Source organism: Clarias gariepinus, chromosome 7 (assembly GCF_024256425.1).
Source record: "Clarias gariepinus isolate MV-2021 ecotype Netherlands chromosome 7, CGAR_prim_01v2, whole genome shotgun sequence".
Taxonomy (NCBI): Eukaryota; Metazoa; Chordata; class Actinopteri; order Siluriformes; family Clariidae; genus Clarias; species Clarias gariepinus.
The window spans coordinates 2,030,856-2,052,500 of NC_071106.1; the positions used below are offsets into that span (position 1 = coordinate 2,030,856).

Below are 21,645 nucleotides of genomic sequence, written 5' to 3' on the forward strand. Positions count from 1 at the left end.
GTCCAACCTAGAGGTGATAAAAGCATGAACTAGTTTTTCTGCATCGTTTAGCGACAATATATTTCTTATCCTGGCAATATTTCTGAGGTGAAAGAATGCTATCCTGGTAATATTATCTACATGAGCTTCAAATGAAAGGCTGGCATCTATAATCACACCGAGGTCTTTTACTGTTGCACTTGATGGAACAGAAAGGCCATCTAAAGTTAGAGTGTGATCTAACATCTTACTTCTAGCTGTATGTGGTCCTATGACTAGAACTTCTTTTCTTATCAGGATTAAGCAGAAGGAAGTTAATTAGTGTGGTATCGTAAGGTGGAGTAATATATAATCTAAGACACTCAAAACCCAGTTTTTTAACTTTACTTAACTTTACAGACATATAACTGTGTGTCATCAGCATAACAATGAAAACTAATACCATGTTTACGGATTATGTTGCTCAGAGGACGCATGTAAAGGCCTAAAGCAGTGGGCCTAAAACTGAACCCTGTGGAACACCAAACTCCACTAGAGAACATGCAGAATAATCACCATTTAAGTCTACGGTACACACTGACAACGATCTGTGAATTAGGACCTAAACCAGAAGGGGACTGTACCCTTAATTCCCTGAAAGCTGCACTGAGGACGTTTAACACAAGCATAGTTACACAACCCTGATCAGCCAATAGGAGGTCATTTTTTACTTTAACGTGCTCTCTCTGTGCTGTGATGGGGCCTAAATCCTGACTGATACAGTTCATGTATGCCATTTCTATGTATCTTTTCCAGAATCTTAGAGATAAAGGGGAGGTTTGATATTGGCCTGTAATTGGACAGCTGACAGGGGTCAAGGTCAGGTTTCTTTATTATCGGTTTAATAACTGCCAATTTAAAAGATTTTGGAACATACCCACTGCTGAGTGAGGAATTAATTATTCTCAACAGGAAGAATACACTTTTTCAGGTTTCTCTCTTTTCGCGTAAAATCTAAACTGGACAGGTTTCATATAAATGACAGTTAAGATCATTAAAATATTTCAATTCAAGACCGTCAAGTTAGGGACACTACATAAAAGGGCATTAAATTGTATTTAGCAAATGTGTTTCTTTTTGATCTAGACGACACCTAGACACTTTTATCACCGATACCATGTTTTGGCTGTTTATTTTCTCTGAGGTACTGTATAAGCAGTGTGTGACATCACTCTCATCTTATGACTGATGGTACTGTACACACTCACACTGCACACACTCACACTCAACACCCTCACACTAAACACACTAACACTAGACACTGTACCCACTCTCACACTTTACACTTACACTTTACACTCTCACACTGTACACACTTACACTGTACACACTCACACTGTACACACTCACACTTTACACTTACACTGTACACACACTTACACTTTACACTCTCACACTCTACACACACTCACACTGTACACACTCACACTTTACACTCTCACACTGTACACACTTACACTTTACACACTTACACTTTACACTCTCACACTGTACACTTACACTGTACACACTCACACTGTACCATGTACACTCTCACACTGTACACTCTCACACTAAACACTCACACACTGTACACACACTCACACTGTACACACTCACACTGTACACTCTCACACTGTACACACTCACACTGTACACACACTCACACTGTACACACACTCACACTGTACACTCTCACACTGTACACACTCACACTGTACACACTCTCACACTGTACACACACTCACACTGTACACTCTTACACTGTACACTCTTACACTGTACACACTCTCACACTGTACACTCACACTGTACACTCTCACACTGTACACACACTCACACTGTACACTCTCACACTAAACACTCACACTGTACACACACTCACACTGTACACTCTCACACTGTACACACTCACACTTTACACTTACACTGTACACACACTCACACTGTACACACACTCACACTGTACACACACTCACACTGTACACTCTCACACTGTACACACTCACACTTCCTCAGGATGTCCAAGTCAAACAGAGAACACTGAGTGGTGTTTAATTATGCAATGAGTTTACACACACACACACACACACACACACACACAAACAGTTCTCTTTATTGAGCTGTGTGTGTGTGTGTGTGTGTGTAGCTGTTACTCAGGGCAGAACTTTCACTGCTTTATTAGTTTATTTATCATCATTACTCCTGTGAACTGACCCTCTTTAAATAACAATAATTTATATAAACAACATTAATAATATAATCATTTATAATAATAATAATAATAATAATAATAATATGAGCTCTTTCTGAGTGTGATTAAATGGAGTGTGAGATATAAAGTTTATTCTGTTTGTACCCGTATTCGCGGTGGTATTTTGACCCGGAAGTTGTATGGGCCTTTTCTATGAGAGGCGCGCGGAGTGTGACCCGGAAGTGATCTGAGTATTTACGGTAGCGGATCATGGCGGACATGGACGAGCTGTTCGGTAGTGATGGAGACAGCGACAACGAGCAGCGCGGTAATGATTATACACTCAACTCTCATTTAACTCTCATTTAACTCTAATCACTAAACTGTGGCGTTCCGCGGTGTGTGTGTGTGTGTGTGTGTGTGTGTGTGTGTGTTTCCGGCTTTAGTGTTTACACACACTGATGATAACGAGCGGCGTTAATTATTCATCAAATAAAATATATTCTGTAAAATTCTTCTTTCTTACAAAATACTCACTAATTAAACTCCTAAAGACAAACGTAGAGTTTTATTTCTCTCTCTGTGACCTACAGTACCGGGTAATAGTCTCAGGTACCGTATTATCTCTAATACAAATTATAATAGGGTCATTTCTATAGAAATATTCTTCTGTAATGTTATTTATTTAATAGGTTTTTAGCTCTAGAAATATGGAATATTTTGTGAATAAAAAGTCAGTGTGATAAAAATATATGATATTATTTATACTACAGATAATACGGTATCTAAGTATTAAGCAGTGTGTGGATCCTGATGTGTTTGTGAAACAACAGAATGTTTGAGTGTTTTTTTGTCAGTTATTTTGGGTCGTTTGCAAAACACCCCAATGAATTTTAATGTCCTCCTCCAAGGGGACTTTTACCATCGCCACCAAACCAGGCCTATGTGATCTCTGGACCCTGGGGATGAAGGGATATTCGACAACTCAAATAGGCCCGCCCGTCGCGCTTGGGCCCGCCCGTCGCGCTTGGGCCCGCCCGTCGCGCTTGGGCCCGCCCGTCGCGCTTGGGACCGCCCGTCGCGCTTGGGCCCGCCCGTCGCGCTTGGGCCCGCCCGTCGCGCTTGGGCCCGCCCGTCATGGCCCTTTTTAGTGGATGTAATACAATTATCCACTATGAGGTTTTGTGTGAGGAGGTGTTTATTAAACACACGTTTAAGGAGTCTCCAGTGTCGATGCTTTGTAAAAGTCAGAGGTAAAACCCAGTAACGCCTGTTTATTACTGTGTAAGTGACCAAAGGAACAACAGGACCAAACTCACAAAATGCTATAGATGGGTAAAAAGTAATATGTCATTATGTATTGCGATTCTTCTGTCTTTTTGGGGAAAGCTGAGGTAAATTTCACTTCTCACACCCAGACCTGATTACTGCAAGACCTGTCGCATCAAGAAATCACTTAAACAGAACCCGTCTGACAAAGTGGAGCACGCTGAAAGGTCTAACGAAATTCAAGAACACATGAGAAACACAGCACTTGACATGTATCAGTTTGGAAACGGTTATACAGTCATTCCTACGGCTTTGGAACTCCAGCGAATCACGGTGAGAGTCAACAACCACAGATGGAGAAAACAGGGACCTTATCAGGAGCATCCAGCCGACCAAAATGACTCCAAGAGCACAACGATGACTCATCCAGGAGCTCATCAAAGAACCAGAAGAACATCATCTAACGAGCTGCAGGACGAGTATTCTGTGGACTGATGAGAAAAAAGTTAAACCTTTTGGATGGTGTGTGTCCCGTTACATCTGGGGTAAAACTAACACAGCATTTTATGAAAACATTTGCAGCTTTAGGACCTGGACAACTTCCTGAAGGAGAATGTTCGTCCATCAGTTCATGACCTCAAGCCTAGACGCACTTGGGTTCTGCAGCAGGACAAAGATCAGAAACACACCAGCGCGTCCAACTCTGGATGGCTCAAAAATAAATAAATGAATGAAGGTTTTGGAGCGGCCTAGTCAAAGTCCTGCCTTAAATCCGATTAAGTTTCTGTTGCGCGTCACCTTAAACAGGTCGTTTGTGCTTTAAAACCCTCCAGTGTGGCTGAAATTAGACATTTTTGAAAAGAAGAGTGCCAAAATTCCTCCACGGTGATGTGAAAGACTCACTGTCAGTTATTGCACATAGTAGCAGTTATTAGGTTTATGGGGGGCAATTACTTTTTAACTAAGTTAGGTTTGTGAGGCTGTTTTTCTTTAATAAATGACATCATTTAAAACCTGCGTTTTGTATTTACTCAGGTTATCTTTGTGTAATATTAAAGTTATTTTGATGATCTGAATAATTTAAATGTGACAAATATGCCCCCAAAAATATGAAGGGGGTAAATACTTTTTCATGACGCTGTATTTGATGTAATGGTTAAATAATGAGTGACCTGTAACAGTAACTCTGCTTCTTCTGTCTCTTTATGTCTCTCGTTACATCAGACTCCAGTTCCGGCTCTGGTTCCGGTTCCGACTCGGAGCCGGAGCGTCCGCGCTCGGTCAGTAACGCCTCCGGCAGCGGGAGCGACAGGGATCACGACGATGACGATGACGGACACGACGGCGGAAAGCCGAGCAACAAAGAGCTGTTCGGAGACGACAGCGAGGACGAGCGCGGCAGCGACAACCAATCAGAACACTCTGGAAACGACAACCAATCAGACGGCAGCGAGCACTCGGACGCGGAGCAGCACAGCGGTTCAGAGGGACATCACGAGGAGGAAGACGACGATGACGCTCACAGGTGGGGAATCCAGAACGTCACACACGTGTTACGGTTTCATCACGACTGCGTGCGTTAATGTCTTTGTGTGTATTCAGTCACAGGTCAGATGCAGGGAGCCCCGCCTCTGGAGCGGGTAGTCCCGCCTCGGGAGCAGGAAGCCCCGCTTCCGGTGCGGGTAGCCCCGCCTCTGGAGGAGGAAGCCCTGTCTCCGGGGCCGGAAGTCCCGCCTCCGGGGCAGGAAGTCCTGTTTCTGGAGCAGGAAGCCACCGTTCCGGGAGAGGGAGCGTCACGCCGATGTCGGATCACTCGGACGGCGAGGGCTCGGTGAGAGACGGGCAGTCGGGGGACGAGAAGTGGGGGGGCGAGCGGAAGAGCGGCAGCCCGCGCTCCGACCAATCAGAGGACGAGGAGAAGCAGCACCACTCAGACGAAGAGCGAGATCATTCAGACGACGAAATGAGGGAGCACAAGTCTGGTGGGTGGAGCCAAAACATGACGGGGAAATAATAGTGTTTAATCTGATCTAATATCTGTTGTTTTGTTAATTTTATTCTCTCTCTATCTCGCTCCCTCTTTCAGGTTCGGCTAAAGGCAGCGACAGCGAGGACGACTTTATAGGAAGGAAGAAGAAGAAAGTGGCGTCTGATTCCGACTCGGACAGTGAAGGAGGACAGAGGGGTGAGGACCTGCACCATTATTACTACTGTTTATTGTTCTCTGTGTTGTCACGGTAACCGGTTTTCTATGTACCGCGCTCTGGGGTGTGATGTGGGGCGCTGTCGGAGTTCCTGAGAGATTAGATTACATTAGATTTGGTGATACTGACCTCGTCCCCCGGCGTTCAGTCAGTGGGTCGTGTGGTCGCTCCAGGTGTCCCTCTATAACATACTGAGGGGGGAGGGAGGAGCGCTGTGCTGGTCTACATGGCGTTAGGGTGCCAATTTTTTTTGACACCTGTGTGTTCAGGTAAGAAGAGTGCGGCGGACGATCTGTTTGGAGAAGCAGACGACATCTCGTCAGACAGCGATAATGAGAAACCACCCACACCTGGACAACCACTGGTGAGACACACCTGAGAGTGATTATTATTATTATTATTATTATTATTATAATGATGGTGGTGGTGATGATGATGATGCTGCAGGATAATGAGGAGGGGATGGAGGGCGAGCAGCAGGAGGAGGAGCCGCTGCCTGAGACACGCATCGAGGTGGAGATCCCCAAAGTCAGCACTGATCTAGGAAGTGACCTTTACTTCGTCAAACTGCCCAACTTCCTCAGTGTGGAGCCCAGGTGGGTGTGGCCATGGGTGTGGGCATGGGTGTGGCCATGGGTGTAGGAGGGTTTATGGGTGTGTATTGGGGGGCGTGTATGGATTTATACGGGGATGTGTTCATGTATGTTTTAACCTTTAGCATTATAATGAATCAGTAGATTAAATTTAGGTTTATTTACGTTCTCTCTCTCTCTCTCATCCCCCTCCCTCCCTCTAGACCGTTTGACCCCCAGTACTATGAGGACGAGTTTGAGGATGAGGAGATGTTGGATGAAGAAGGCCGGACCAGGCTGAAGCTGAAGGTAGAAAACACTATAAGGTGGCGCAGTCGCCGTGATGACGAGGGGAACGACATCCGCGAGAGCAACGCGCGCATCGTGAAGTGGTCCGACGGCAGGTACGAGCTCACACACCCCGAGTAACAGGTCACGTCATCGCTGTAATGTTTATCACGTCCCTCACTCACGTCATCATCAGCACTGACGGGTGTACTTCCTGATGTACTTCCTGTGAGGTCAGGGTTGTACTTCCTGTACTGAGAGTGTGAGGAGTGACGGAGTGAGCTTCAAGAGGAATGTGTTTCATTTCTTTTTAATGAGTTGCTGTATTTTCATTCACACTGTGTGTGTGTGTGTGTGTGTGTGTGTGTGTGTGTGTGTGTGTGCACGCAGCATGTCCCTGCACCTGGGTAACGAGGTGTTTGACGTGTATAAAGCTCCTCTACAGGGAGACCACAACCACCTGTTCATCAGACAGGGAACAGGACTGCAGGGCCAGGCGGTGTTCAAAACCAAGCTCACCTTCAGGTAGGGCACTGAACCCCACTATACCCCAACCCGCCCCACCTGCCCCGCCCCGCCCCCACTCGCACCGGAGACTCCTTCCTTCAGTCTCACATCAATATCTGTTACGCCCATAACCATAGTTACGCTGGATTTACTATGGAAATCATAATTACTGCATTACTGTAAACCTGTTCTCCACTCAGATCTGTTTCTCTGGCCCCTCCTTCTTTTCTTGCCCCGCCCTCTCGCCTTCTGACCAATCAGAGCACGGGATTCAATTACACAGAAACTAGCATGTGTTTAAACTAATTAATACAGGTGTTGATGGTGTTACCATTATTATTATTGATATTACTGTGTGTGTGTGTGTGTGTGTGTGTAGACCCCACTCGACAGACAGCGCCACCCACAGGAAGATGACTCTCTCTCTGGCCGATCGATGCTCCAAGACACAGAAGATCAGGATTTTGCCGATGGCTGGACGAGACCCCGAGTCCCAGAGGAACGAGATGATAAAGGTCTTTCTCTCTCACACACACACACACACACACACACACACACACACACACTGTTATGCTATATAAAATAAACTTATTATTATTTTTATTATTATTTTACTGAAGTTTTTATCTTTATTCTCTTAATCGCACAAAACAACATCAAGCGGAAGTTAAAAGCCGATAAGAGTAAACATGGTGTTTTTGAATCTGATTAATCATTTCAATAATCATTAGATTAATATATTGATGGTTATTTGCAGCCCTGTGCTGTACGGTTATTAAAATCAAATCATTAAGTGAAACAGTAATATAATATAAAGAGGGCCGTGTGATACAGTGATATAAACGTGATAATCGTGTCACAGTGTATATTTCTACAAGTATCATTTGTACGGTCATGTTTTTATTTTTTAAGAACATTTAGTGGTACAGCCGGAGGTTTAGAGAGAGCTGATTGGCCGAGCTCTCTCAGAGGGGAGGGATGAGAGGTACTTTGTGCTCCCACATTAATACGCTCTCCAAACCAATCAGGGGCGTCTGATCAGTGAGCTCATGTAAGTGGAGGGAGCGGGTAGCGCTCTCCTCCGAGTGTGTTACACCGCCCCCAACAGTGCGTGCACAAGCAGTTCGAAAAGATGCGGTTGGTGATGTCACGTGGGTCGGAGGAATCACGTGATCGTCTGCGTCCCTCCCGACTGAATGGTGGTAGAAGCTTAGTGTGGGAGCCCCCTAGTGACTGGGAGGAATTGGACACGACTAAATTAGGGAGAAAAATCTGGTAAAAATCCCCAAAAATAGCAAAAATAAAAAAAAAATTTAGTGGTTTCAATAATTACAAACCTATCCTGAGGGGTGAGCGTTTTCCCTGAATCCTGTCTGTGAACGGACAGGACGTGGAAGTCACACGCCCCTCCTGATTGGTGGGAAGAGTTCAGACTCATCTGTGATTGGTTGGTTCCTCAATACGAGGCGATCCTAAAGCAGGAAGGCGGAGCTTAAAAGTGGTGTTTGTTCAGTGTAGTGTAGCTCATATGCCGTGTTTATGTATTTCTGAGTTTATAAGGTTGTAAATAAGATTGTTGTTGACGGTGTGTATTGGGTGTTTCTGTTTGTACAGCTGTCGCTTTAGGGGTCGTGTATAAGTCATTTCAGTTCAAAGGTTATAAATATGTTGAACCCTGACCTCAGAGTCGTGTCTGCAGTCAGTGATGTGAGTGTGTGGTGTGTTTCTGTTGAACTCACTTGTTGTTGTTGGTTTACGCGTGTGTGTGTTTGTTTGTAGAAAGAGGAGGAGCGTCTGCGTGCGTCTATCCGGCGCGAGTCTCAGCAGAGGAGGATGAGGGAGAAGCAGCACCAGCGCGGCCTGAGCGCCGGATACCTGGAGCCTGATCGCTATGACGACGAGGAAGAGGGAGAGGAAGCCATCAGTCTCGCCGCCATCAAGAGCAAATACAAAGGAGGAGGACTGAGAGGTGACACACACACACACACACACACACACACACACACAGCTTATAGCATCAGACAGTAAAGGTATCATCATGGTGTGGGTTTGTGATTTTACATGCTGTGTGTGTGTGTGTGTGTGTGTGTGTGTGTGTGTGTGTGTACAGAGGAGAGAGCGAGGATCTACTCGTCTGACAGTGACGAGGGCTCTGATGAGGATAAAGCACAACGACTCATGAAGGCCAAGAAACTCGACAGTGAGGAGGTGAGGAGAGAGAGAGTGTGTGTGTGTGTGTGTGTGTGTGTGTGTGAATGTCTGCCTAAGTGCATCATCATAAGTGTGTGTCCGTTATAAAGTGAAAGTGTGTGTGTAAGGAGAGAGGGAACATGCCTCCCAGACTGTGTCCATATGTAGGACACACACACACACACACACACACACACACACACACATATGTATATAATTAACAGCAGGTGGTGCTGTTGGACAGTTTTAGTTTTTATGTGAAACATAATCTCACACACACACACACACCCTGTGCAGTAATAATTTCCTGGTGTGTGTGTGTGTGTGTGTCTCAGGAGGGAGAGAACTCGGGCAAGAGGAAGGCTGAAGACGAGGACGATGCGTCCACCAAGAAAGCCAAGAAATACGTCATCAGTGATGAAGAGGAGGAAGACTAGCGCAGTGTTAACTCTCTGTTTATCTCTTCACTTCTTTTCTAATGTGTGTGTGTGTGTGTGTGTGTGTGTGTGTGTGTGTGTTGGGGGCCGGTGTGTTTTATAAAGCTGCTTCAGTGGAAAATAAAGAAACTGTTGACCCTGTGACACTGAGCTGTGTGTTTTGTTACACACACACACACACACACACACACACACACACACACACCATCACCTTCCTCATCACACCATAACAGTCGAGCAGGTTCGTGTTAATTCACCCGTTCTGGTCTGGTTTCCATAGCGACAGCTCGGTCACACGTTCGTGCGCGGTGTCTCCACATACGCGGTCATGGAAGGAAGGAGTCTCCAGTGTCGGAGCTTCAACCCTCTTCCTGTGTCCAGGCTGGGATTCTTTACATTCTAAACCTCATAGCGTGCTATTAATACACGGTTAGCTCATTCAGCGTACGCTTGGCTAGCTGGTCCGTCTGGGACGCGGCCCGGCTGTGTATTATGAGAGCCGTGGGTTTATTGGCCCGCGATGACGCAGATAAGCCGCGCTATTTTGGTGCGACCCTCGTGGTTTCTCTGTGACCGGGAGGCTGCATGAGCTGTGCGCTGAGACGAGTGTCCCGGGCTTTGATCTTAAACCACAATCGATCAGGGAAAGTGCTTCAGCAGAGAGAAGGCTACTGCTCCTGGAAGTGTCTCAGTTTGTCCAAAAAAATACATCATCAGCATTCTCTATGAAGTCTCTTTTTATTGTGATTAAACAATTTTCTAAAATATTTAAGTATTTTAAAATGTTGGTTCACGTTAGTAACTTTTATAGTGTCTGACTTTTACTCCGCATGACTCCACCCTTTTTGTGTTTGGAGCTGGGAGGCGGAGTCATACCGAACTGTACTAAGATAAAAAATAAAAGCTATTCCACTTGTCCAGTATGGCTGTCCATATTGTTCCCAGATATCCCAACTCAACATCTTTGTCGTGATTGGAGACTAGACTCTTTTAGATGCTCGCGACGCTCCTTCACTCTTCACACGACTCTCCAGATCATTTCTAGTTATATAAGCTTGCAGGGCCCGACCCCTCGACTCACCAGTCATGTGTAAAGCCAGTGACCAGTCACTTATCAAACTGGTCCCAGCATACACTCCGCCATTATTCGTAATTAACAATCACTCTTTACTATTATTTTCAATCTCCGGTTATCATTAATCCAAATTGTCAATCACTAATCACCATTATTCCCAATTACTAATCACTGGTCACCGTTATTCCCAATTACTAATCACTGGTCACCGTTATTCCCAATTACTAATCACTGGTCACCGTTATTCCCAATTACTAATCACTGGTCACCGTTATTCCCAATTACTAATCACTGGTCACCGTTATTCCCAATTACTAATCACTGGTCACCGTTATTCCCAATTACTAATCACTGGTCACCGTTATTCCCACTTACTAATCACTGGTCACCGTTATTCCCACTTACTAATCACTGGTCACCGTTATTCCCAATTACTAATCACTGGTCACCCTTATTCCCAGTTACTAATCACTGGTCACCGTTATTCCCAATTACTAATCACTGGTCATCGTTATTCCCAGTTACTAATCACTGGTCACCGTTTTTCCCAATTACTAATCACTGGTCACCGTTATTCCCAATTACTAATCACTGGTCACCGTTATTCCCAATTACTAATCACTGGTCACCGTTATTCCCAATTACTAATCACTGGTCACCGTTATTCCCAATTACTAATCACTGGTCACCATTATTCCCAATTACTAATCACTGGTCACCCTTATTCCCAATCACTAATCACTGGTCATCGTTATTCCCAATTACTAATCACTGGTCATCATTATTACTAATCACTGGTCACCATTATTCCCAATTACTAATCACTGGTCACCCTTATTCCCAATCACTAATCACTGGTCATCGTTATTCCCAATTACTAATCACTGGTCACCGTTATTCCCAATTACTAATCACTGGTCACCGTTATTCCCAATTACTAATCACTGGTCATTGTTATTATCAATCACCATCAGTCACCATTATTCCCAATTAACAATTATTGATCACCATTCATGATCACCATTATTCCCCATTACTAATCAGTGGTCACCATTATTATTATTAACTGGTCATCATTAATCCCAATTACCACTCAGTAATCACCATTATTTCCTATATACCAATAACTGATTATTGATCACCATTCATGATCACCACTATTCCCAATTGCCAATCACTCATTACCATTATTACCAATTACCAATCTCAATCATTCTAGTTATCACCATTAAATCATGATCACCATTATTCCCAATTCCCACTTAATCATCCCTATTATTCCCAGTCACCAATAACTGTTGACCATTATTCCCAATTCCCACTCACTTATCACCATTATTCCCAGCTGCCAGTCATTCAGCACTATTGTTCTATTTCATTCTACTTTCACTTTCTTCATAACAATCTTGTTTCTTCAATCAGCACATAAATATTTAAATAAATTTGATAACCATCAGCTCCACACTGAAGTAAGTGTGTGTAGCAGATGAACGACAAAAGAAGCCATGAAGAAAGAGGGAGGAGGGATGATGAAGTACTGCAGTCTTTCACTTCTGCTTGAGTCAGGGTCTCCCAGGCTGCGACACACACACACACACACACACTTACATAACCACACTGCAGACAGAGAGGATGGGGAAGACTCGGGGAAGTGAAGGAGTGAGGAACAGAATGTTCCTGGGGATTGCAGTAGGAGCTCAGCGCTTTAGGAGGTGATTTGAGAAGATCTTTTATGTTCCACCAGAACATTTCGTTTCAAATCATTATTATAATCGACAGTGAATAATGAACCGAAAACCCAACCGTCTCTTCAACCTCTCCGTAATGTCTCATCGTCGTCACACTTTCATCATGCTTATCCGTCTGCAAAGCGACATACTGATCAAATCGGCTCTAATTCCAAACCATCAGCTGTTTAGTTTATAAACCAGATTCATCTGATTATTTTTATCTCTACAGCGTGCAGTCAAGTGAGAACCGTTTCTGTAATATAGATAGGAATGTCTGGAATAAAGAGATTACCTCCTCATAGGAGGTTCAGGATTTGTAAACATTTTCGGAGTGTTTCATAACCGTCTGCGTCTCAAAGCTCACTTTATCAAGAATCCTAAACCCTGTTGGGTTCTGCGGTGTGAGAGGTGCTCGTCCCCCTGCTCACGGAACGAGGGTTATCATCCTGTGTAATGAAAAGTAAAGATGAAAAGAAAAAACGAGGGCAGTGAAGCTCAAATCTAGGCCTCAACAGGGGCATCAGCCACCTCGGTGGAACACAGGCCTCTTCACTATAAAGCTGACACGTAGCGTACACATCATCTGATAACTCTAATCTTATACCCTGTAATCTGGAATCCACAATTTATAATCCCATAATCTGATATTTATAATCTGTTGCTTCTAAGTTTATATCTGTAATCTGATGCCTTTATGTTTAGATGATTTTCTGATATTTTAAATCTTAAACCCATAATCTAATATCTCCAATCTGATACCTCTAATCTCATATCCATAATCTGATATCTCCAATCTAACGCCTCTAATCTGATATGCCTAATCTAATATCTCCAATCTGATACCTCTAATCTCATATCAGTAATCCAATATCTTTAACAGGGTACTTCTTATCTACTGTCCATAAACTAATATCCCTAATCTGGTACCTCTAATATTATATCCATAATCTGATATCTCCAATCTAACACCTCTAATCTGATTTGCCTAATCTAATATCTTCAATCTGGTATCGCTAATCTCATATCCATAAACCAATATCCTCAATCGAATACCTCTAATCTCTAATCTCTTATCCATATTCTAATATCTTCAATCTGATAGCCCTAATCTCACAGGCATAATCTGATATTCACAATCCCACATCTCATATCTCATATCTAATCTCATGTTCCTTTTTCTCCTCACTTCCTGCTGACTGATTCCTCTACTTCCTTGAGGTTAACTAATGTTACAGCAGCTATAAACTCTCGTTCCCTCTCCACCCTCCCTTTATTCTCTCTCTTTCACGAAGTAAAGAAAACAGACGTTGCCTTGTACAACCTAACTTGAAATGGTTCTGCACAAAGGGAGACGTTCCATCTCTCCGAGAGACCTTTCTCCTCATATCTCCCCACATTACATCACCATCTAAAACCTGAACATCATCCTTAATGCATAATTATATTGTGCTAATTCCTAATATGGAAAAAAAAATTCCTAGAAGTTCCATCGATTAATATCCTGTAGGTCACAGACGGACGTTTCAGTTCCCTGTGAAGGAAAAGTCTGCGCTCTGGTTCTCACTCATCATTCCACTGATTTTTCTTGATTGCTCTCATTATCTTACTTTACCATGCACAGAGTACAAAGAGGAATGCAGGGGAAGCCCAGAGCGCGGGGTAAAACCTGGAGCAGCCAAAATCCGCCCCCTGCACAAACTTGCGTGTGTACATGAGATCACGCTCCTCTCAGGCCGACTCGGCGCTTAGGTGTTAAATGTCAGGGTGCCAATAATTTTAAAACCATGTTTATTTTGTTGGTAGCTATAAAAAGAACAGAAAAATGTACCATTCGGTATCTAACTATCTTTCTGCATAATGTGTGTATTAGTGTGTGTGTGTGTGTGTGTGTGTGTGTGTGTGTGGGCGGTGAGACACTGGACTTTAAACAGTTTAAATAGACCTAAGAGGATTTGAGGGGGCTTTCTCTCTCTCTCTCTCTCACACACACACACACACACACACACACACTGACCTCACTGACCTGGTGTCTACCTGCATATCTTATTTTATTATCGTTATTTTTTTCACCTGTTACACTCAGCACAAGGGGAACATGCAAACTCCACACACACACACACACACACACGCACACACCTCGAGGTGGGAATCGAACCCGGATCCTGCAGGTGCAAGCCGACACAGTATTATAAATGAGATAGTTCCTGCTGGAATGTGCTGCTTAGTCACTTACACTACTGCTCAAAAGTTTGTACACCCCTCCACACAATCTCCATGATCGTTCCTGATGTTTATTTCTCTCTACACTGTGAAACAACACTGAAGGCGTTTATTATCCCAAACACACAATAATCTCCTCTGAACAGTTGATATTGAGATGTTTATCTGCTCCTTCTGCTCTGTAAAGCTTCATAACGGCTCTAATCTGAGGTGCTGGTTGTTAATTGGTGATTTCTGAGGCTGGTGACTCTAAATGAACTTCTCCTCTGCAGCAGAGCTCAGTTTTGGTCTTGATGTCCTGGGAAGGTCTTCATGAGAGACAGTTTCATCATCATGGAGCTTGATGGGTTTAACAAACACACTCGACACGATACTGTTCCTATAAGAACTGATCCAGAACAGCTGACCTTCACGTCTTACAGTAACGACTGACTGTTAGTGATGTTGTCACTTAATTACCATAATGTCATGTGTAATTTGATAGTTTTGAAACCCCCACGTTCACATCATTTCCACCGTTGTATTATCGCACGTGATGTAACGTGGCTTCGTGACTGTTTTACAGGACAAAAGTTTGAGTGTGAATATAAACCGTGTTCTGTTCTGTTCTGTTTAATCTTCCACTCACACTGTTCTGGCTGCCGCGTGTCAGTCACGTATTCAGGACATGGACTTACTGTATAATCAGTGTGTGGAGTCTGCCAAATCAATTCTGACTCAGTGAGCTCTCTGTGTGTGCGTGTGTGTGTGTGTGTGTGCTTTACCGTATTCTAATTCTAATTCCACATTTGATTTATTAAAGAAATGATACAGGTTTATCTTGATGAAACTCTACACACATGGGGAATCGCCGTCGTTATCACCGGGGTCGTCGTTTTACACTTGTATACATTAAACACTTCCTGAATTCTGTACACTTCCTGTTTTCTCCTTCCTGGTTCACTTGCTTCCGATTGTGCCGTATATCCTGTTGCTTGTGGTTTCTGGTTTCACTTTAAGTCTCGTTCCTGTTTCCTCCGACTTCCTCTTCCTGTTTCTTGTAGCTTCCTGAAAAATTCAGTTTTCTACTTCTTGTTGTGACGTCCTGCCCCGCCCACTCCCAAAGGTTTCCCATAGTTTTCTAGTTCCCGTCCCTTGTGTACTTGTACTTTACAGTTCCTTCTTTCTTTACACTTCCTATTTTGTGTGGTTTCCTCTTCTCTTCTACCCTACGCCCTGCTCCATTTTTATAGGTTTTATTTATATAATATATATACATATATACTATTACTATTACTATTACTATTATATATATAATATAAAACGATTTGCTTTGATATATTGATATATATATATCAAAGCAAATCATTATTTCTTAGTATTATGTATTAATAAGTATGTATTAAAGTATATATAATAGTAAAGAGTACAAAACAAAAAAAAAATGAAATACACACACCAGTACTTAAAAAAGAACAGTGAGTAAATCTAGGAATAAATAATAAATAAACATTATTTATAGATCGATGCCACAGATCACACGTCAGCTTTTCCAGAGGTCTTACTCCTCAGAGGACATGTTCCCCCACCAGCTGTTTTTTATAATTGTCTGGTTCATCCTATATTCTTCTATTTCCTCTTCCTGTTTCTGGTGGTTTCCTGTTTTCCTACTTCCTGATCACTGCATATTGATTACTTGTTGCATCTTATTTCTTTTACTTTCTTGTTTCCCCTCATCAGTGATGTCTTGTACCTGTCTCGGTCCACTCTGTTCCTGCTGTGTGTCCCGACTCATCAGATCATTACCCCAGCTCTAATGGACATGTAGTGTCGGGGACACACTCGTGTCCTGCACCTCGCCCCACCCTGGTGTTCCTGTAGTGATGTTAGCCGAGGTGATCTCACCGGCCTGGGGTTACTGTCGCCGTGGCTCTGGGATTTAGGGTAAAGGTGTTTGTGTAGAAAGCTGTAAGATGAGGGAAGATTAAAGACCTCCACAGATTTTTCCTAGAGCTGAACTGTGTGTGTGTGTGTGTGTGTGTGTGTGTGTGTGAACTTCACGTGATTGATGTCAGAGATCTCGCAGTTATTCACCTTTTGTCATGTAGACACTCTTCAATGTGACACACACACACACACACACACACACTCCTAACACAGTGTTCATGGCTGTAGGCTTTTAAAAAACTAAATTTAAGCGAATCTACACATTTTGAAAAAGAGAAGATACAGCAAGATTTTATTATTATTATTTTTATTATCATCATCATCATCATCATTATTATTATTATTATTTAGCTGGACAATGTACCACAAGACTTTTTGAACTTGGAAACCCACTCACCCGCCTCAGTTCTTTTTTTTTTGTATAGTTTTAGTGATTTAAGTTCAACCTAATGACCTAAAGATGCTAATAAACGTTATAAAGCTTTAAAATGCAAATTGATCTTATTGGCATTAAATAATATCCTGATGTTATATACAGTACTGTGGTAAAGTTTAAGGTACTGTGCTATCTTTTTTTTATATATATTTATTATATCATTATTATTGTTATTGTTTACAAAACCTTTTAATATTTATAAAACTTTAACTTAAAAATTAATAAATAAATAAATTACATTACAGAAGAAGTTTTGCAGCAAAAAAAACCCTAATGTTTTGTGAATAAAAAGAGGCGAGTGTGAGAAAGTTCTCAGAAGAACTCGTATCTCCAGCACACTCAGTAAAACCTACCAGCTGTTCTGTTCACACGGCTCAGGAAGGTACAAACATTAGCTTTGCCATCAGAAAATATGCCTTCTGCATAAAATAACCTCTTTTTTTTGTAAATGATCAGTAATGTTTAATCCAGATGTGTGCAGGTTCATAAGGAAAAATCCAGATGTGAGTTCGATGTACAGGAAGTGTTTTCCTTCATTTCCCTACAGAAGGTCCTAGTGTCTTCCTGTTGTTCTGTATCTCCACTTCATCCCATGTTCTACCCCACGTCCTTTCCTTCTCACATCTTTTACTTCCTGTTTTCTCCTGATTTTTCTTGCTTTCTGTTTTTTACACTTCCTGTTCATTTTCTGTTTCCCTGTTTCCTATTCTTCTCCTCTTCTTCTATAGTTTCCTCCTCCTTCCTATTCTTCTCCTGCTTATTTCTACTTCCTGTTTTTCTCTTTTTTTTTTCCTACTTTCTGGTTTTTCATGTTTTTTATACTTTCAGTTCTCCTCATGTTCCTCCCCTACTTCATGATCTCCTCTACATCCTGTTCCTTTCTTGTTCCCCATGTCGTGGTTCTCATCTTCTCCTGCATTCCTCTACTTCCTCTTCTTCTAAACTTTTCCCTTTTTCTTCCTACTTCCTGATCTTCTTATGTCTTCCGTATTTCCTGACTTTCTCTTTCCCCCTGTTGTACCCCACTTCCTTCCCTTCCTGTCTCCTCTGTATACTATTCCTATTTTCTCTTGGACCCTTTCTTCTCTACCTCCCGTACCCTTCCTGTTCGCCCCTACCTCTATCTCCTGCCCTTCTTTCTCTTCTTCTCTTGTTTTTCCCTACTTCCTGACTTTCTCCTGTTTATCCTCCTTCCTCTCCTTCTCCCTTACACGTTCCTCCTTAGTGTTTATTTTTTAGTTCCCTCTGCATGTTATTCCTGGTCGCCCCTACCCTCTCGTATGTGCCCCTGAGTGTGTGTGGTGTGTGTGTGGTGTGTTATTATCCTTCCTGCTCTCAGCCAATCAGGGCGCGGCGAACTGTACTGCAACTGTATTTCTGAAAACTGATAAGAAATCTGATATTCCATAGAGCTATTGTTTAAAAAGTGTTTAAAACGTGTTTTCAGCCGTCAGCACATTTTGAGTCTCTCCAGAAACTTTAACGTCTTTAAGATTCTAATGTAAGTGTGAATTAGAGTGATTTATACACAGCGGTGTGAGAGACTCGGAGAGAGCTGGTAGAGTGTAGCGCACGCTGAGAAAACACTCAGTCAGCAGGGAGGGAGTGGAGTACACACACACACACACACACACACCACACACACACACCACACACACATAAACATGGAGCCCCTTTGTTGTCACAGTGCATGGATATGTGTGTGTGTGTGTGTGTGTGTGTGGAGAGAGAGAGATTTGAGATCAAACATTTCTACTGTGAAACAAACAGCCGTACCCTGGGGCTGCATTGTGTGTGTGTGTGTGTGTGTGTGTGTGTGCGTTGTTTTTCATTAAGATCCTACAGCTGCACTAAAACCCTAAAAGCTGCAGTAATCGCAAAACGTGGGTTTCAAAAGTATTGGCACCCCTCCATACCTGTTACATGGGCGAGAGAAGAACAGCACAGAGTCTCTTCCTGTCTGTAAACAACAATAAACATGATGTTTTTCCTCATTATGTATTGCAGATACTTCAGCAATTGTTTGTCCTTTCTTTGGTTGTGTATTATTTTGATGAGTTTATACTTTTACTCACGTCTTACTGAGATCACATGTCTCTATTCAGTACATTTCTCAGAAGAGAAAGTAAATTTTTACTGCTTTTTTTTATCCAGATCTTCAAAAGAAAAAGAAAAAAAAGAATTATTATCCATCCTGTTATTTCTGTTCAACGTTTAATCAGGTTTAATAAGTCTTTTTTTTTTAGGTTAAATTTTGATGATTATGGTTTACAGGTCAAGAAAATTTAAATTCCAATATCTTAAAAATATTATAATATTTCTGAAGATCAATCGCAAAAAGACCTATGATACAGAAGTGCTGAGAGTTCTGTTTATTTATGGACTCAGCACTTAGTCAGGGCTCCTTTAGCATGAAGTGACCAGGTCTGTACTGCTGGGTCGGTGTTCCTCATCTTCCTCTTCACAATAGCTCACAGATTCTCTATAGGGTTCATGTCAGGTGAGTTGTCTCATCAGGCACAGTAATATCAGCAAACCAGTTCAGACTGTGTGGACTGGACCAGTGTCACCTAAAGATCTGAACTTTGGACCACTGAGGAACGGTCCAGTTCTCGTCCTTCTTAACCCGGTGATACGCTTCTAACATCGGCTCTGGTTCAGGAGTGGCCTGATACCAGGAATCCACATACTGTTGTCCATTTCCTGAAGACGTCGTTGTGTGGTGGCTCTTGATGCACTGACCCCAGCCTCACTCCACTCCTCGTGAAGCTCTCCAAAGAGCTTGAATCATCTTCTTATCCCCACAGTCATCCCTGTTTCTCCTGAACCTTCTCCTACCACACTTTTATCTCACAGGCAAGTTTCCATCAATACGCTTCAACACAGCACCTTCAGTGGATTACACACCTTCTGGAGGGAGTTGATGATCACCTTCTGGACAACTGACAAGTCAGCAGTGTTCCTCATGCGTGTACTAAACCAGACCACAGTACTGAGTAATTTACTCAAACCCAAAGTGAAATATTCTAACATTTTGAGATACTTCATTTTCATGAGCTGTAAGCCTTAATCATGGAAATTAAAAATTAAAAAATCAATCAAAATATTTCACCTGATGTGTAACGAATCTATAATATATTATAATTAGACAATTTGCTTGTATGGATTTCAGATATTCTTACTTGAGATGATGTAAAGTTTAGTATTTTAATAGAAGCAGGTAACATGAGACTGTAGGAACAGTAAATTAAACATAATTACAGGTTTTGAGTTAATGTGAGTGTACACTCCCCCCACACACACACACCCACACTAATACTAGCTCCAGTGTTAGAGGTGAGAGTGTGCACATTTACAGACAGCAGCATGTGGATTTATTACAATCCCGCCTTATGAGCTGAATCTATAACTCATCCTATAATAATCGAAATGATAATAAAGGTAAAGTCCAGAAACCAAGTGCACTCATACGAGTTCCTAAGGAAGATAAATGACTTCTAAACGATGAGTGTGACTCGAACCTAATCAATCAAACATCTCTGGGGATCTTTATAGAGAAAGGAACAGAAACGCTCCAGCCGAGAGCAGAGAGTTGGCTGTGATTGACAGGGCGGACTGAGTATGCCCCTCCCACCATGTTAGATCTGTCAGGGTGTTTTCACATTCGGCACTATTGATTTGTACCCTGCCCTGGGAGGATTGCCCCCACCACACACACTCTTAACTCCCCCTGCTGGTCAGTGCTCACATTGTTTTTTGTTCTCCGTACTCGGGTACACTTGCGGGTAACCCTCACCCTAACGCTGCATATCTAAGTAATTCAATTCTGTCCAGCAGTCTTACAGCTTGAGGTACGATGTCATAACTTCACTTCTACTCAACTTTTTAATGTCATTTATGGCGCTGATTTAACAAATTGCTAACACCCCTAATACCCCTATCCCTCCTATGCGGTTTGACTCACGGTAAGATGCGGAGTTAGGCACCATGAGTCGCCGCGATTGCCCGCCGACGTTCCGCTGGCATTCCGCGAAATTCTGTAAGGACCGCAAGCTTCCGCGAGGACCGGAACATGTTTAATTCTTCGCGCGGAAAGATGGAAACGTACTCACAGCGGCAAAAACTCGCGGTAAATCATGATGAACCGTACTGATGGCCACCGCGCGAAACCGCGTAGATAGGGGTATAAGGACTTTATAAAAAGTTATATTAAATTCCGTCCAGGCAGTTTCGCTTGATACCGTGACGAGATTAGACTGGACAGACACACAGACGGACTGGTTTCTGGTCCTCCAGTGTGTATAAGACGTAAAGAGATCACTGGAAGAACAAGTTCTGACCAACATACAGACAAAACCTTCTTTATTTATAGTGAAATTCTGAGTAAAGTGTGGAGAGTGTGGAGAGGGTTAATGATGTAAAGAGTACAACATTAACCTGGAACATGTGTGTGTGTGTGTGTGTGTGTGTGTGTGTGTGTGTGGTGTCACATGCTCGGTAACACATCTGACTCAGCTCCTGAAAGCCAGGATGATTAGCTCTGAGCTGAATCAGACGTGTGTGTGTGTGTGTGTGTGCTAAATCAGCTGCGTGTGTGTTT

General features: G+C 42.8%; 1 protein-coding gene across 1 annotated transcript; it reads left to right on the top strand.

Annotated features, from left to right (window-relative positions):
- Positions 1–2,436: 2,436 nt before the first annotated feature.
- Positions 2,437–9,802, top strand: leo1 (LEO1 homolog, Paf1/RNA polymerase II complex component). Its single transcript, XM_053499809.1, has 12 exons — positions 2,437–2,519; positions 4,685–4,985; positions 5,063–5,442; positions 5,547–5,645; positions 5,934–6,028; positions 6,112–6,260; positions 6,461–6,640; positions 6,915–7,049; positions 7,411–7,546; positions 8,811–9,000; positions 9,142–9,239; positions 9,557–9,802. Exons 1-12 carry the CDS (start codon positions 2,462–2,464, stop codon positions 9,656–9,658), a joined length of 1,923 nt encoding a protein of 640 aa, XP_053355784.1. The 5' UTR covers positions 2,437–2,461; the 3' UTR covers positions 9,659–9,802.
- The last annotated feature ends 11,843 nt before the right edge of the window (positions 9,803–21,645 follow it).

What these genes read in the sequence shown, in the direction of transcription:
- leo1 (XM_053499809.1), top strand. Translation starts at nt 2,462, where the DNA reads ATGGCGGACATGGACGAGCTGTTCGGTAGTGATGGAGACAGCGACAAC. An exon ending in CCACACCTGGACAACCACTG is followed by an intron (nt 6,029 to 6,111) that starts GTGAGACACACC and finishes ATGATGCTGCAG; the next exon opens with GATAATGAGGAGGGGATGGA. An exon ending in TTCCTCAGTGTGGAGCCCAG is followed by an intron (nt 6,261 to 6,460) that starts GTGGGTGTGGCC and finishes CCCTCCCTCTAG; the next exon opens with ACCGTTTGACCCCCAGTACT.